The 17,328-nt window shown below is 46.1% G+C and overlaps 1 protein-coding gene across 1 annotated transcript in view; it reads right to left on the reverse strand.

Annotated features, from left to right (window-relative positions):
- STOX1 (storkhead box 1) overlaps window positions 1-12,602 on the reverse strand; it is a 32,793-nt gene extending 20,191 nt beyond the window's left edge. Inside the window, exon 1 of the mRNA XM_081329242.1 lies at window positions 12,206-12,602. Within this exon, the coding sequence (XP_081185368.1) occupies window positions 12,206-12,569 (364 nt within the window). The 5' untranslated portion in view covers window positions 12,570-12,602. The remainder of the gene's footprint in view (window positions 1-12,205) is intronic.
- Between the last annotated feature and the right edge of the window lie 4,726 nt (window positions 12,603-17,328).

Here is a 17,328-nt window from a genome sequence, read left to right on the forward strand (position 1 = left end):
TGACTCACACCCTGGTAGGAGATATAGGAATATAGCCAGCTGTACCAACAGGCTGAAGAATAGCTTTTATCCGTGGGCTGTTAGGCTTTTAAATGGGACATAATCTTATGCAGAATTGACTTGGGAGGCCGGTGTGTGGTGTAGTTGGTTCACATGGTGGTGGGATGGAGGGTTTGTTTGTGTGTTGGGGGGAGAGAGCACGGGGGAGGCTCAGCTAATCTCAATGTACACATGTTGTACTTTGACAATAAAGGTTTTTTATTATTTTATTATTATTTTATTGCCTGTTTCTAGTGACTTCAGTCGTACATCTTCCCTCCAAATGAAGGGCAAGAAGACCTAATTGGTTTTATATATCCTGAAGTTGCCCTGGGTGAATTTTGGAATGGAAGAAAATATTAACGCCAGTACAGCTAAGCACAACTGAAGCCTGTCTCACTCATGTTCTGGGGTGAGGCAAAGACAATTGTCATGGTTCCAGCAGATGAAACCCTTCAAAAGAACTTCGAGGCATTGTTTTCCTTAAAGAATCTTTTATTCAGGAAACAACGTATCGGCACTAGATAGTTGAACCCCAAAACTAAATTCCCCTCCCCTGGATACAAAGTAACAGAGTATGATCCCCACTCCCAATAAACAGTCATAAAGCACATTCCCCAATTAGCTTGAAGCACGGGCTTTCTCCCCAGCTCTCCAGCCCCCTAAAACGTTATCAGCTCTGGACCCAGTTTGTCCTTGGATTCCCACGGCAGATTTTTTATTATGATGACTAACTGGACTCTCATCCCAATCCCCCTCCCAGCACCAACTGATTCTAAAAGCATAGAGAAAATGGCTGCATTTTCATCTGTTGTCAAAGCAAGAACATCCGATGTTAGCAGCGTTGACAACATTGTGGGCAGCAGTAGGAAAAAAATGTGTGTGTGTGTGTGTGTGCCATTCTTAGCCGTAAAACCAACTCTCCATGCTCTGTATGTGAGGTTCTTTCCTCACTGTTGAAAATGTAGTGCTCTCCAACCATCCTTGAGTCAGTAGAAGACTAGACCACCATAATCTTTCCTGGCTCCATTGCCAAGCTTTATCTCTACAACCAATTGCCTCTGCTCCCAGCTGGTCGCTCAGGTCTGAGGAGATGAGTGACAAAGTTTAGCAGATTTTATGCACTTTGGAGTTATTTTTGGGCAGCCACTTTGGGCAGCCACTTAGACCTCTACTGGACAGAAATAAGATGCCAAGGTATGTTTGTGTCATGGTTCAGATGCAAATGGAGAGGTCCAACAAGTGTTGTGAATGGCTCCATCACTAATCAGACTGAATGGTGCCTGTGACCAGGCTATTAGTTTAGGAAAAGTAAATCATAACTTGGACACAAGACAGAATGGGGAAATCATTCATCCTAGGATGAATCCTAGGTCATCTTAAGGGGGAACACCCAAAGGACTAAAAAAATATATGAAATCTGGAAAGTGTGCAAGAGATTTCAGGAGAACCTGGATCCCTTTCAAATTGCTCCTAGTTGAAAGAGATCATGAACTCTGATGAAAAATACAGCCAAAATGTTTTATGCAGTAACATAGGGACCAACATTTAAAAACCAAAATGAAATACCAAGGAAAGGAGATGGTGGAATAATTAAGATAAAGAGAAGGAAAAATTGGTGCGGGTTCAACAGTTCGCACATGAGGCTTAAAGGTGGTGGTCAGATAAACAGAACACAGGGTTTGTTCTTCCCTTTAAGAGAGTTTCAAGGTGGGGGAAGGAGAGCCAACATTTCAAACTGAAAACCTTTTACTCTGAGCTCAGCAAACATATGGAAATCATTTACAAGCTAAAGTCACAAAAAGCTCACATGATTCTCAAAATGGACCTGTTTTATTCCATAGTAGGGATTCATATGATGCATGGGAACCCTAAAGAAACAGATAAGAGGCTGTGTGCCATTTTATACAATTAAACGAGTTATGGTCATAATGGAGCCTGCCCTTCATGGTCATGATAGTCATAAGCACACGATTAACCCAATTTCACTATCTTTTTTGCAATGGTCAGTATGCAAATGCTGCGATTATTAAGAGAACCAATGGTTTGCTGTGGATGCAGTTTTGCTGCAAAAATGCAGCCTACTCAATGCCCAAAGTGTGGTCGTGTGACCAGGGGCGCAATTGTTGGGTATCCCCCTGGCAGGTCCATCATAACTTTAAAAAGTCACTAAGTGATTGGTCATAAGTTGAGGCCTTCCTGGGCGGTTCTGCTTTTAGTTTCCCTGTGTCCTTAAACATTAACCGTTATCTAAATAAGGGGCTAGCATAGGTGCTTTCACAAGGAATGCTAGTTAGGTGCAAAGGCCAATCAGAAGCAAACAGGACTAATTTTATTATCCAAGCCAGTGGTGGGATTCAAATACCTGAACAACCGGTTCTCTTATTGGATGCAGGCCTGGGCCTCCAAGGCCTAGAATGGACTTCCAGAAGTGGCATCCACGTACTTCTGGTGGGCCGTTCTAGGCCTGGGAGGCCTCCTCCAGGCCTAGACTGGACTTCCAGAAGCAGTGTGCATTCAGCCGGTTCTCTGAACTCAGCAAAATTTAGTGAACCGGTGCGAACCAGCTGAATCCCATTACTGATTTCCAAGCTCATAAGATGTTGAAATTAAAACTCCCGCCAGACCAATCTTCACTTTGAAGAACCACACTGTATTGTTTCTTTTCATTTTTGGAATCAATCCACTCTGAAGGGTACAGTTAGTTCTCCATAGTCCTGATTGAACAGGAGAAGTAATAGAAACTCATGCTTGATAGCAGTCACATACCTTCCTTCTGAGAACATTACATTGCCTATCTAATATCGGTTCAAGAGGAGGATACCAAGAAAAAGTCAAGGCAGGGAGGGTACAGGCTAACATCTGGAAACACTCTGAATTCTCCCTAAAGAACAACAGTGGGCTTTCTTTTCTGTACCAAGTTATCATTAAAACTTTTCCTCTGCAACTGCTAATAATTATCGCCTTGTAAATTCAGACATTTTGTGGCAATCGGTATACCCTTCGGTTCTATAGATTCAAACAGGATAATGAATATAAAAACAACCATCATGTAGTTTAATTATGGGAACGCTTATTTAATTTGCATCCTGCTTTTCTTTCCAGAGAACAGATTGTTCCCTCTCTTGTATGTATTTTGTATGTATTTCAATCTCTCTACAAAATCTCTTTCAGGCCGGAAGGCTCTTATTATCATGGTTATTTAATATGAAAAGGTTAATCTGCCCGCTATTTGGGGGAAGGAAATAGATCTGATAATGTAAGATTTAACACAGTTCAAAAGTTCTTGCAAGACCAGCCAAACTTCTTCATAGAGAGCATCTTTCCTCCCAGAGTGTGGCCTCAGATGTTGGAGCCTGGCCATCCCAAGGTTTCTTGCCAGGTCTGAATAGATCTGAGATCATCAATCATTGTAATACAAAGCAGATTCCTCTTTTCTAAGTTATTTCGGGAAAGCTATAGGGAGTTCTGTGAGCTAATTGTAACTGACTGTGGAGCTGCCTGTAAGAAATATTCTAAAGTGGGATGGTGGCAAAGGTGTTGGATAGGGACAAGGAGAGCTAAGTTTAAGTCTACTTCATGCCAAGAAAAGTTACTGAGTGATGTTGACGTTGAACCAGCCACTTTCTCCCAACCAGATCCTTCCCAGATTGTTATGGGAGCAAAATGGAGACTGCATGCTGTCTTAAGTTCCCACAATAGGCAGTATATAGAACTAACAACAACTTAATTAATGGAACATATGGCAAAGAAACCAACCTTTTATTGTATATTTTTCAAGCCACCATCTATTAAGGCATTAGCTATTTAGGAGATTGTCTGTTAGAGGAAACGGTTCGTTACATCTAGCAGACAACTCAGAATAAAAATATTTATCTGATGCAAACAAAACCATGATCACAAACCCTTTCATGAATGATATTTAAAGTGCCTTGAACTGCTCACTCAAGTGCACACAGAACATTTGCCAATTCTGCTCAAGATGAAACAGGTTTTTTTGCCCCACTGTGTTATGTCTCTCCTGCAGTAACTTTAGAAGGACAAACAAATATGGTAATTCAAGTTTGTAACTAAGTGGCTCAGGTGACTGCTTTGTTTTTTTAGCCATGCCTCAAGCATCTGAATCCCTTTTTTGTCTCAAGAAGCAAGTTAAGCAAGATTAACCAAGGTAAAAGTGTCATTTATTCTTAACTTCTAATCTTTTTAAAGCATTGGTGAGAACTCTGTTTAAGTATAAATTTCTCAGTGATTGCTAAATTACTGTTCTAGCCAAACTATCTGTCGTTACTCAAACTAAATGTCCTGAAAGAAAAATTGTTCCATTCATAAGGAACCATCAAATGATGAGGCAAAAGGAGTCTGGGTACAGTATAATTTTTATTAGAAGACACCCTAGAAAGAGTGCAGAGAAGAGCAACAAAGATGATTAGGGGACTGGAGGCTAAAACATATAAGGAACAGTTGCTGGAATTGGGTATGCCTAGTTTAATGAATAGAAGGACTGGGGGATGACATGATAGCAATCTTCCAATATCTAAGGGGCTACCAGAAAGAAGAGGGGGTCAACCTATTCTTCCAAGGACCAGAAAGCAGGACAAGAAGCAACGGATGGAAGCTTATCAAAGGGAGATCCAGTCTAGCAATAACGAGAAATTTCCTGACAGCTAGAAAATTAACAAATGGAACGGCTTGTCTCAAGAAGTTGTGGGTGCTCCAACACTGGAGTTCTTTAAGAAGAGATTGGACAATCATTTGTCTGAAATGATAGGGTTTCATGCTTGAGCATGGAGTTGGACTAGAAGACCTCCAAGGTCCCTTCCAACTTTGTTATTCTGTTACATAAGCTTTCATGAGCTGCAGCAAGATCACCAGTCCTCAGTACTGGTTAACACAGATTTTTTTTTGTGAGATACTACATTTAAATGAAAGTAGACTTCAAAATGGAAATGGTTGAAAAATGGCAAAATATATATATTGATCTTGGTGGATGGGCCATCCATGGCTCAGATGACCTTGGACACAAGAAATCTTCGACAATGGTAAATGCAAATTGACATGAATGGCTTTTACTGGGACTTTCAGCTAGACACAAATACTAAGGAAGGGTCAGAATGTTGTGCTTCTTGTTACAATGCAAGTAAAGGGCAACCTGGAGGCTGTTTAAATCTGCACTCATATTGAACCAATTGCCAGTGTTGCGTCTCCACAGATATATTTATGGACATTCTCAGTCATCCAGGTCGTGATTCTCCAAAAGATGCTTTTTTCCAAAAGGCAACTGGACTTTTTTTTTCCCCTTTGAAAACATTTTGCTTCTTATCCAAGAAGCTTCCTTCCATTCTCCACCAGTCAGTTAGAACTGAAGAAGCTTCTTGGATAAAAAGCAAAACATTTTCAAAGAAAAAACTAAGAATGTCCAGTTACCTTTTGGGGGGGAAAAGCACCTTTGGGTCTCCACAGATACTTCTTCTCTTCTGCCTCTAGTCTAAATTAGTTTTTAACTGATACACTTCACTCCCTTTCAAAGAGAGCTAAAATGCAGAATTAGATGTCCCATCAAATATTTTGAAAGAAGCAACTGGATGGCCAGTTAGGGTAAATACTTCCCTCTCCCACCAAAAATGGCCAGTTAGGGTAAATACTTCCCTCTCCCATCATTTTTATCATCCTAAGTGGGAGTTTCTCAGACGAAACATAATTTCCCCAAGAGTTTAATGCAGGGGTCTTCAAACTTGGCCCTTTTATGACTTGTGGACTTCAACTCTCAGAATTCCTCAGCCAGCGTGCCTGGCTGAGGAATTCTGGGAGTTGATGTCCACAAGTCATAAAAGGGCCAAGTTTGAAGACCCCTGGTTTAATGTAAGCATTTTTAGATGCAAAAGTGCAGGCAAGGGCAAGATCCATCTCTTGCTCTCCTGCTAGGATACCAATCTTCTGATCATGTATCCATCCCATCATCACTTACCGCTGCCATGTTGGCTGTAGCTGATAGGTACTTGAGTTTATCTGGAGAATCACAAATAGATTTAGTATCAGTACTAAAGATTTAGCAAAGGCATCCTGTTTTAGTACATTCTTTCAACATGGCACTTTTCCTAACTCGTTTAGTAGGTTTATCAACCTGGGATGCCACTAAATTTCTTCAAAATTCTCAAGTTAAGCAAGACACAAGACAAGGGAAATAATCCTCAAAAAATTAAGGGTTTTTTCCACTCATTGTTTCACATGAAGGAATCGCATACGCCCTAGTACAGGGGTCTTCAAACTTGGCCCTTTTTTGACTTGTGGACTTCAACTCCCAGAATTCCTCAGCCAAGCCCTAGTACCACAGTCTGTTCAGATATAATGACATAAAACAACCTTCCCTGACCTGCTGCTCTCCAGGTGAGTCAGAATTCAACTCTTATAACCCAAACACACCTGAAGACTATCAAGGTCTGCGGCCAGCCTAAGGAAACATGGCCATTTTAAATTGCTGCATTTAAGGATTGCATCACATAACTAGGCAGATCTCAAAAGTGTGAAAGTTCAGCATCCCTCCTCTGAAGAGTTCCATAAAGAGTACCATGCAATCTTCTTTTATCAGATCCCCAGAACTTAATTGGAAACCACTTGATTTTTTATTGCAAGAAATTCCTGACCCAATACTGAATGAATTATATCCCTTGGCAGCCATACGTGTGCTGGGACCTCCGTTGTGGATCCAGTTGCAGGATCAAGGAAAGAGTTGTTGTCTGTGTTTATCAAAAGAATTTGGCATTTGGCTTTCACTCTGTAGCAGAATCAAGTATCTTACACTTTTACTATACATGTAGGTGTCACAGAAATGCACTAACCCCTCATCCTGTAATCTTAAGCAGATCAATCTTTACCAACTGAGGTAAAAATGTACAATTTTAAATGGTTAAGAGCCTGGGTTTAAGATTGAGAATTATACAGAACTTATAGTTTACTAAAGCAACACAGACTGCTTACACAGTTAATGTAATTGAGATTCTATTTTTACTTGCAGGTATATGTTTCTTTTTTTAGATAGAAAAACATGTGGTTGTTTATCTAAGGTTATTAGGTGTCTCCGGAGGGAGATGATTTAACTCAAATAACAAGCCTTTCCTCTTTTTTAATTAACAGCAGCAAGAGATTGTCAGAAGCTCCAAAGTCAGATCCCACTTAGCTCTCACCCCAAATAAGAGGAAAATCCTGTTGTCCTTTTTGTACCTTCCTATGTCCTCACACACATAACTGCTTGATCCAAGATATTGATCAGCCTGTGCTACCAGAATGGCTGGGCCATTTCTTAAGGTTTATGCCATGCCCCAGTACAGGTAGACCTTGATTTATGACAATTGAGCCCCAAATTGATGTTGCTAAATGAAACATTTATTAAGTGAGTTTTGCCCCATTTTACGACCTTTCTTACACAGTTGTTAAGTGAAGCAGTGCAGTTATTATTAGTAACATGGTTGTTAAATTAATCTGGCTTCCCCATTGACTTTGCTTGCAAGAAGGTCACCAAATGTGATCACATGACCCTGGGACAATGCAACCGTCATAAATATGAACCAGTTGCCAAGCATCTGAATTTCGATCATGTGACCATGAGGATGATGTTAAGTGTGAAAAACGGTCATAAGTCACCTTTTTCATAGTAACCATAGTAACTTTGAATGGTAGGTAAATGAATGTTGTAAGTCAAGGACTACCTGTACTGCATGTGTACCAGACAGAGAAGCTAACAATCAATTAAAGACAATACTGCACAACTTTAGAATCCTTTAGAAGAAAAAGTAACAAAACATTATAAAAGAGAAAGATTATCTAATAAATGAAAGCAGATTCCAAAGCTATTCATCTTTGGAATTAGGCATTGCTTTTGATGAAAACAGTCTAAACATAATTATTTAAGTAAAATTTACATCAAAACCTTCCTACATAGGCAAAACATCACAAGCAAGGAGTTCCACAATTTAACAGAATGACAAGAGTTGGAAGGAACCTTGAAGGTCTTCCAGTCTAACTTTCTGCTCAAGTAGGAGACCCTAATCCAGGGGTCTTCAAACTTGGCCCTTTTATGACTTGTGGACTTCCGACTCCCAGAATTCCTCAGCCAGCATCTCTGCGTTACCATATCTTGTCTGCAATACCGTAGTCTCATCTTAGGAGCTTGTATCCAGCTTTAATGCTATTAAACATATATCAAGAGCTTCCCTGTAAGTGTGGATTCCAACATTCCTGACAACCACCACTCTACAGAAGAAACTGGAACTATAAATACTTGTATTTGTAGGTGTGTGGCTTTTTAAAAAGTTTTTAGTTATGTGTAGTTTGTGTTCTGTTCTTTTTTTTTATTCGTGTTGTCTGATGTAGCACCTTGGTTCTGGGGAAACGTTGTTTCGTTTCACTGTGTACTGTATTGTATATTGTTGAAATGACAATAAAGTCTACTACTACTACTACTACTACTACTACTACTACTACTACTAAAGGTCTCCCAACCATTTTGTGCAAGCAGGCTGAGGAATTCTGGGGGAAGGCTGGGAAGGCTATCTTGGACTATGCCGGCCACATGACCACGGAGACGTCCTTGGACAAGTGCTGGCTCTTCGGCTTTGAAACGGAGATGAGCACCGGCCCCTAGAGTCGGAAACAACTAGCACACATGTGCGGGGGAACTTTTACCTTTACCTATATACTGGCTATAAGACATCTAATAATTCTAATCAGGGCTTTTTTTTCTCATAGAACACTCAGAACGGAGTTCCGGCACCTTTTTTGGATGGAACCTTGTAGCGTACGCAAGGCGGGTTGTATGACATGTGTGAGTTCCGGCACCTTTTTCTTTTACAAAAAAAGCACTGATTCTAATCAACATGATCTCATGTCTGCAAAATGTGATGAGTCCAGCCTCATTCTGCAGAGTTCATATTGCTGCTGACATTGTAAACAAGTGGGCTCTATGGAAATACAACTAATTATTCACTTGTTTCAATGCTGAGGCCAGCAACAAAAGGTCCACTTCTGCTCTTGCATCTTGCCAGTTCAGCTGGTACACAACTGGCAGGGATGTCCAATGTTTCACAAAGGCCCCCCCCAAAAAAACCAAGTATTTCAGAGTGCTGCCCTACCATTCCTTAAATCAAACCCTATTTTCCAAGATCGCACTTGTACATGGAATGCACAAAGTTAATTATTGAGCCTGGTCTGGCCTTCTGAAAAATTATCAGTCACCAGTTCTCTAGCTTTAGAAATACTTGACTGGATAGCATCTCCCCAGTAATATCCCAGAAAACAAAATACTCTTAATTTGGTTTTTAATTTGCTATCTATGCACCATGACAATGCCATGCAGACTCTGTTTCTTGCTCAAGGCATATGGAATTAACTTCCTAGTCAATTTTGTATTGGCAGTGACTAACATAATCCCCAAGGGCAATGTGCCCATTAAAATGGTTTGTCCTTGGAAAATTAGAGAACCCAAAGGATTCCAGAACGGTCTTCAAAGTTTCCCATTGGCCTGGCTGCCATGCCTATTGAAGCTCTGATCTCACTGCGGCTATTTTCTGTAAGACACAGAACTCTTGACACAAGTTTCGTGCAAATGTGGACTGGATAAGTTTTTCTTTTAACAAACAAAAAGATATAAAAGAGCAAGAATGAGAGCAAGAATAAGCTCATGCCAGTTATTATCCTGAAGCAGGGAGTTGGACTAGAAGACCTCCGAGGTCCCTTCCAGCTTGATGATTGTATGATCCGGTGCAAGCTAGCAGCTTGTGATTTTGCCTACTGTACTGTGTCTAGCAGTAAACCATTCCTGCATGTGTCTCACTCCCAGGGCCTCAACTACCCACCAAACATCAACAAGAAACCAAGTCCCTAGAAGTCTGCTGAGATAAAACAGGCTAATGGATTTGAGAACCACCATTCCAGATTACCCTGGATGCTTATATGCTACCAATAGCCTCTATAGAGATGATACAACCTGGAGAGATTAATATAATGTTAGGAAATGTTCAACCAAGCAGTGCAGGCCTCGAGACTTTCAGAGTTGTCTCCATATTTGGTTCCTCTACCACAACGACCTTTTGTATAAGAACAGAGAAGGAAGAGGGGACAGGCATGTCTCTGAAATGGCTTCCCCAGAACTCCATGACACTACTTAGCATTTCAGCAGGAATCCAAGTTTTACTTCACGGTTTTAAACTTTTAATGCTGGCTTATTTGTTTTTCCTGTTGGTTTTATACCCCATTTGGTTTTTACAGTGCTCTTTTATCATAATATGGCCTGTCTGAAGCCTTTTGATACCTGTTATAGATGCCAGGATAAGGGACTTTTAAATAAAGACGTTATGTTGGTTTTAACATCATGTGTTGCTTTTGATGGTGTTTTTTTTCTCTACATGCAGAAACCAATTTATAAATGTTACCAATATCATTTTTAAAAGGGGTGGATTCAGACATGGTTGTGAAGTGTAACATGTTCTGTTAGTTCTGAATGAGTGTTATGGGAACCCATCTTTGTGATAAATCAGGCAACCATGACTTATGCCATAAGCCACACACAGCTTAGTACAATGGGTGAACCCAATTATTGTGATTTATTCCACATACCAATGTGTGTCTCTGTTATCAATTTCTATCTATCTATCTATCTATCTATCTATCTATCTATCTATCTATCTATCTATCTATCTATCTACCTACCTACCTACCTACCTACTTTTATAATTATATACAATTGCTGTTCGTTATATAGCTTACCTAAGACTTTTGGGCATCCTTCATTGCTAAACCCTGGAAGTGCAAAGCATCCTTATTAAGGCTATATTACCGATCTTCATGCACCAAAGACTTCGTGGTCCTTAAGTGTTACTCCAACTGAAAAGCATCCTCTCCCTTCCTAGCATTTAGGAAAAAAGAAGCCGGGCCATCACGCACAAGTTTTATTTATTTATTTATTTATTAATGGGATTTATATCCCACCCTATCTCCCGAGGGACTCAGGGCGGCTAACAACAACAAAACTTAAAGTTCTCTGTACAGTAAATTAAAAAATAAAATTTGAAATAAATTAAAATAAATTAAAGAATAAAGTTAGAATTGTAAATATAATTAAAATCCCTGTCAGTCTAGGTCAGCCAGGTGGAAAAGGAGTGTTTTGAGGCCGCGGCGAAAGGACTGGAGATCTTGGGCCATCTGAAGCTCAGGGGGGAGCTGGTTCCACAGGGCTGGCGCTCCCACAGAGAAGGCTCTTCCCCTGGGGGTCGCCAGCCGACATTGTCTGGCCGATGGTACCCTGAGGAGGCCTTCTTTGTGTGAGCGTACTAGGCGATGGGAATTCGTTCCCGGCAGCAGATGGTCCTGCAAATATCCTGGGCCTAAGCCATGTAGGGCTTTAAAGGTAAGAACCAGCACCTTAAATCTCACTCGGAGGGCAACCGGTAGCCAATGCAGCTCACGCAGGAGGGGTGTAATATGGGAGTATCAGGGTGCTCCCATCACTACCCGTGCAGCTGCACTCTGCACCAGTTGAAGCCTCCGGGTGGTCTTCAAGGGCAGCCCCATGTAGAGAGCATTACAGTAGTCTATACGGGAGGTAACGACTGTACGTAGGGCATCTTGGTCTAGAAAGGGGCACAACTGGTGTACCAGGCGAATCTGGGCAAGTATTCCTGAAAACCTCACTGGAGTTTTGAAACTCAGTGAACAGCCACCGAAACCGGATTCCGGGGCAAAAAGCCTCTCTCCGAGGCTCCAAGAGGCAGCGCCTGGCCCTGGGTAACTTAACTCGTCAGCAATCCCCAACGCTCCTCTGAACGCGCTCAAGCGGCTACTACTCCCCTGCGCCTGTTCCAAACCAAGGAGCATCCTTTGGATCAGGGGTCTTCAAACTTGGCCCTTTCATGACTTGTGGACTTCAACTCCCAGAATTCCTCAGCCAGCATGCCTGGCTGATGAATTCTGGGAGTTGAAGTCCACAAGTCATAAAAGGGCCAAGTTTGAAGACCCCTGCTTTGGATGGAAATGCGTTTACAGAAAACCCCACGAGGGGGGGGGGCGCGCCCAGATTAAGGCCGGGCGGGCGAAGCGCGGCGGATTCCCGGGGACCCCCGAGCCCCGCGGGCAGGTCCGAAGGGGCCGAAAGGGCGGCTCCCCGGCGCTGACTCACCTACGGCTCGGATGAGGAAGCCCTCGGGGGCTCGCAGCGCCCTGCGGAGCCAGGCGTCGCGGAGGAGCTGCAGGGGCGCCGGGGGGCCTTGCAAGAGCAGCACGCCGCCCCGCAGCCAGCCCTGCAGCCGCAGCCGCCCCACGGCGCGCGCCAGCCCGGCGTTCCAGTGGGAGGCGGCGTTGGCGCGGCGGAACGCCTGGAAGACGGCGGCGCCGCGCGCCTCGTCCTCCCAGCAGTCCGCCTCAGCCTCGTCCGCCTCCGGCCCGGCCGCCTCCCGGGAAGCCGGCGGGCGGCGACGCAGGACAAGAGCGAGCGAGCTGGGCGCCAGCAGCACCGCGCGGCGGGGAAGCGGCGAGGGCGACATGGCTGCGGGGCGCGCTCTGCCCGTTGTGCCCGTCAGCGCCTCAGCCGCCGCCGTCGCCGCTACCAAGGGAACGGGGTTGTTCCTGGCAAGGGGCGGGGAAAAGCTGGCCCGGCTCCAAGCGGCCTGGCTCTTCGGCGGCAACCCCGGAGCCAGGATTTCCCGCTCGCCTCACTCCTCCCTCCCCCTTCCCGCTCCGAAGCACCTGGAGCAGGGGTAGGCAACCTCGGCTCTTTTACGACTCATGGACTTCAACTCCCAGAATTCCTGAGTCAGCTACGCTGACTCAGGAATTCTGGGAGTTGAAGTCCATGAGTCGTAAAAGAGCCGAGGTTGCCTACCCCTGATCTGGAGGAAGGGTGGGTGGGGGGGGAACAGGCCGGCCCGCGCTTGCAGTGCGCTGCGCTCCCGTTCCCAAGGCGCGCCATTGGTCCCTCCGGGGCTCACGCAAGCCCCCGCGGCCGGCCTTAATTTTAATTTAATTTAATTTAATAACATTTATATACCGCCCTTCTCCCTGAGGACTCAGGGCGGTTCACAGGGCAGAATAAAATACCAAATACAAACATTAAAAAAAGATTAAACAGTTGCCCTAGTTAAAACAATAGAAGTACAATTCTAAAAACCCCAAAATAAAATTAAGAGACCAAAGATAAAACAACCCCACCGATCCCCATCAGGCTAGGCCAGCTTGTACAAACAAAAACGTCTTGAGATCGCGACGAAAGGAGCGAAGATCGGGCGCCATCCGGAGCTCTACCGGTAGCTGATTCCACAGCTCCGGAGCGCCCACAGAGAAGGATCTCCCCCTGGGGGCCACCAATCGACATTCTCTGATCGGTGGCACCCTGAGGAGGCCCTCTCTGTGGGAACGCACAGGGCGCAGGGAGCTTGATGCCGGCAGCAGATGTTCCCTAAGGTACTCCGGCCCCATGCCATGAAGGGCTTTGAACACCGTTACCAGTACCTTGAATCTCACCCGGAAGACAACTGGCAACCAATGCAGCTCACGGAGCAGAGGTGTAACGTGGGAGTATCGGGAGACTCCCAACACAACTCTCGCGGCTGCATTCTGTACCAGTTGGAGCTTCCGGGTGGTCCTCAAGGGCAGCCCCATGTAGAGAGCGTTGCAGTAGTCCAGACGAGAGGACACGAGCGCATGAGTGACCGTGCACAAATCATCCCGGCTAAGATAGGGCCGCAACTGGCGCACCAGGCGAACCTGGGCGAGGCCCCCCTAGTCACAGCTCCTATATGGTCTTCCAAGGTGAGCCGTGAATCTAGGAGGACTCCCAAGTTGCGAGCCCTATCTACGGGGGGTAATAGTTCACCCCCCATAGCCAGAGGTGGAATGTCCGAATAGACCCGGGATGAAGGTATGCAAAGCCACTCAGTCTTGTCGGGGTTGAGTTGAAGTCTGTTCCTCCCCATCCAGACCCGAACCGCCTCCAGGCAACGGGACATCACGTTGAGGGCATCACTGGGGTGGTTTGGGGTCGAAAAGAAAAGTTGGGTATCATCAGCGTACTGATGATACCCAACTCCAAAGCCACGAATGATCTCACCCAGCGGTTTCATGTAGATGTTGAACAGGAGAGGCGAGAGGACCGACCCCTGAGGAACTCCACAAATGAGAGACCTCGCGGTCGACCTCTGCCCCCCTGCCAACACCGACTGCGAACGTCCCTGGAGATAGGAGGAGAACCACTGTAAAACTGTGCCTCCCACTCCCAGTCCCCTGAGACGCCGCAGCAAGATACCATGGTCGATGGTATCGAAAGCCGCCGAGAGGTCTAATAGGACTAGAACAGAGGAATGCCCCCTGTCCCGAGCCCTCCAGAGATCATTCACCAGCGCGACCAATGCCGTCTCCGTGCTGTGCCCGGGCCTGAAACCCGATTGGTACGGGTCTAGATAATCCGCTTCATCCAGGACCAGAGGGAGCTGATGCGCCACCACACTCTCAACAACCTTCGCAAGAAAGCGAAGGTTGGAGACAGGACGAAAGTTGTTCAATACAGCTGGGTCCAAGGCAGGCTTCTTGAGGAGAGGCCTCACCACCGCCTCCTTCAAGACGGCGGGGAAGATACCCTCACTCAGAGAAGCCGATATAACTGCCTGGAACCAGCTGCGTGTCCTCTCCCGGGCTGCATAGACCAGCCAGGAAGGGCACGGGTCCAATAAACATGTGGTGGTGCTCAGCCTCCCCATGATCCTGTCCACTTCCTCCGGAGTCACAGAATCAAACTCCTCCCAGGTGACATCGACAAGACCGCCCGTGTCCTGATCGTCAGACTCTGCCCAGTCAGAGTCCAGACCGGTCCGAATCCGAGCGATTTTGTCCGACAGATGTTGGTTAAACTCCTCGGCACGACCCTGCAAGGGATCCTCCCTCACCTCCTGATTTAGGAGGGAGCGAGTCACCCTAAACAGGGCGGCCGGGCGATTATCTGCGGACGCGATAAGGGTGGCGAAGTGGTTAGACCTCGCCTCCCTTATCGCAGCGAGATAAGACCTAATGTAGGCTCTTAGTCGCAATCGGTCGGATTCGGATCGGCTGGACCTCCAACCGCTCTCTAGGCCCCGTCTCCGACGCTTCATCTCCCGGAGCTCCGCAGAGAACCATGGAGCTCGACGGGATCTGCACCGGGTCAGGGGCCGCAGGGGTACAACTCGGTCAAGAGCCTCAGTGGCCGTCCTTTCCCAGGCTTCCACTAAGGCATCTGCCGAGCTGTGAGCAAGGGAGGCAGGTGGGGACCCCAGCGCCGCCTGGAACCTCTGGGGATCCATTAAGCGTCTGGGGCGGTACCATTTAATTGGTTCCAAACACCCACGGCGGGGGGTGGCAAAACGGAAGACCAGCCGCAGGAGATGATGATCGGTCCATGACAGGGGCATAATAATTGGAGAGCCCCCACCAAGATCATCTAACCACCGTCCAGACAAGAAAACTAGGTCAAGGGTGTGGCCTCCTTCATGAGTCGGTCCCAAAATTACTTGCGTCAGGTCCATGGCCGTCATGGAAGCCATGAACTCCCGAGCCAACTCAGATGATCCTCCCAGCGATGGTAGGTTGAAGTCCCCCAAAACTATAAGTTTCGGGAACTCAACCACCAGCCCAGAGAGGACATCGAGCAGCTCAGGCAGGGCTGCTGCTGCGTGACTAGGCGAAAGATACACCAGCAGCAAGCCCAACTGCGCACCAGGGCCGCATCTCAAAAAGAGAGACTCACACCCGACTATCTGGGGAACGGTGGCCTCCCGTGGACACAAGGTCTCCCTCATAACAACAGCCACTCCCCCACCCCTACCCTGAGCCCGAGGCCGGTGCAGCACCCGGAAACCTGGTGGGCAAAGATCAACCAGAGGAATGCCGCCCTCTGGGCCCAACCAGGTTTCCGTGATGCAAGCCAGGTCCGCCTGCTCACCCTCGACCAAGTCACGGACGAGAGGAGCCTTGTTAGCGACCGACCTGGCATTCAAGTACACCAGCCGGAGCTCAGGAGGCTGCACGTCCTCACTCCCGGGACCTCGGGGCGGAACCAGAGGGTCGGAGTGCCTCACCGCTTGTAAGCAGCGGAGAGGCCTTCCCTGAGACCGATACGGCCCTCTGTTCCTACACCTGCTGCCATTCCCTATCGTCGTGGGGATGGATAGTCCCACGACTGGCCCTGGAGCCCCAAAAGCAGCCGACCCCCGCTCCTCCCCCCCGCGATCCGCCTCAGCACTAGCCTGAACAGAGGTAGTTGGACTGCCCCCCTCATCCAAACAACCAAGAAAAGAACCCTCCCTCCTCCCTAACCCCCAAAAAAATTTTGACAAAAAGCAAACCAAGGACCTCTTATTAGGTTTACGTCGGAGGCCCATAACCGTGCCCAGCCTTCTCTCGGCCGGCCAGGCGCGGCCGAAGCTTCTGCGTCGGCTCCTCATCTGGACCTCATCCCAGGCTGGTGGGGAACTGACAAGGATGAGCAGAACAAGCCGGCCTGGTCTGATGGGTTTTGTTTTAATTATTGTTTTAATGTCATTTGTTTTCTGCATTTATTTGGGCACTTAGGGTTTAATTTGTTTTTAATTTCTTTATTTTGGGTATTTTGGTATTTATGTCCCTGTTCACCGCCCTGAGTCCTTCGGGAGAAGGGCGGTATACAAATCAAATCAAATCAAATCAAATCAATCAATCAATCAATCAATCAATCAATAAATAAATAAATAAATAAATAAGAAACTCTTGAGCGAAGAAGAGCTTGCCCAGAAAAAGAGGCTACTGAGAGTAGTTAAGCTTACACAGATAACCACGCAGATACACAGAGGGTGTGTACAAAGTTTTATTTGTGGGGATAAGACAAGAGCACAGTCCAGGAAAAAAACAGTCCAGGTCATACACAAGTAATGAAAAAGATAGCAGATAACATCAGTCCAAGGATTATCCTACAGAGTCTTCTTACCAGTCCGTAAGTCAAACACAGTTCTACAGGTTTAGCAAAAACAGTAGCAATCCCACAAACCACGATAATAATAAACCTTTATTGTCAAAGTACAACATGTGTACATTGAGATTAGCTGAGCCTCCCCCCCCCGTGCTCTCTCCCCCCCAACACACAGTGACAACAAACCCTCCATCCTACCACACCATGTGAACCAACTACACCACACACCGGCCTCCCAAGTCAATTCTGCATAAATTCACAGAGATTATGTCCCATTTAAAAGCCTAACAGCCCACGGATAAAAGCTATTTTTCAGCCTGTTGGTACGGCTG

The sequence above is a fragment of the Vipera berus genome (assembly GCF_964194415.1).
Source record: "Vipera berus genome assembly, chromosome: 5".
NCBI lineage: Eukaryota > Metazoa > Chordata > Lepidosauria > Squamata > Viperidae > Vipera > Vipera berus.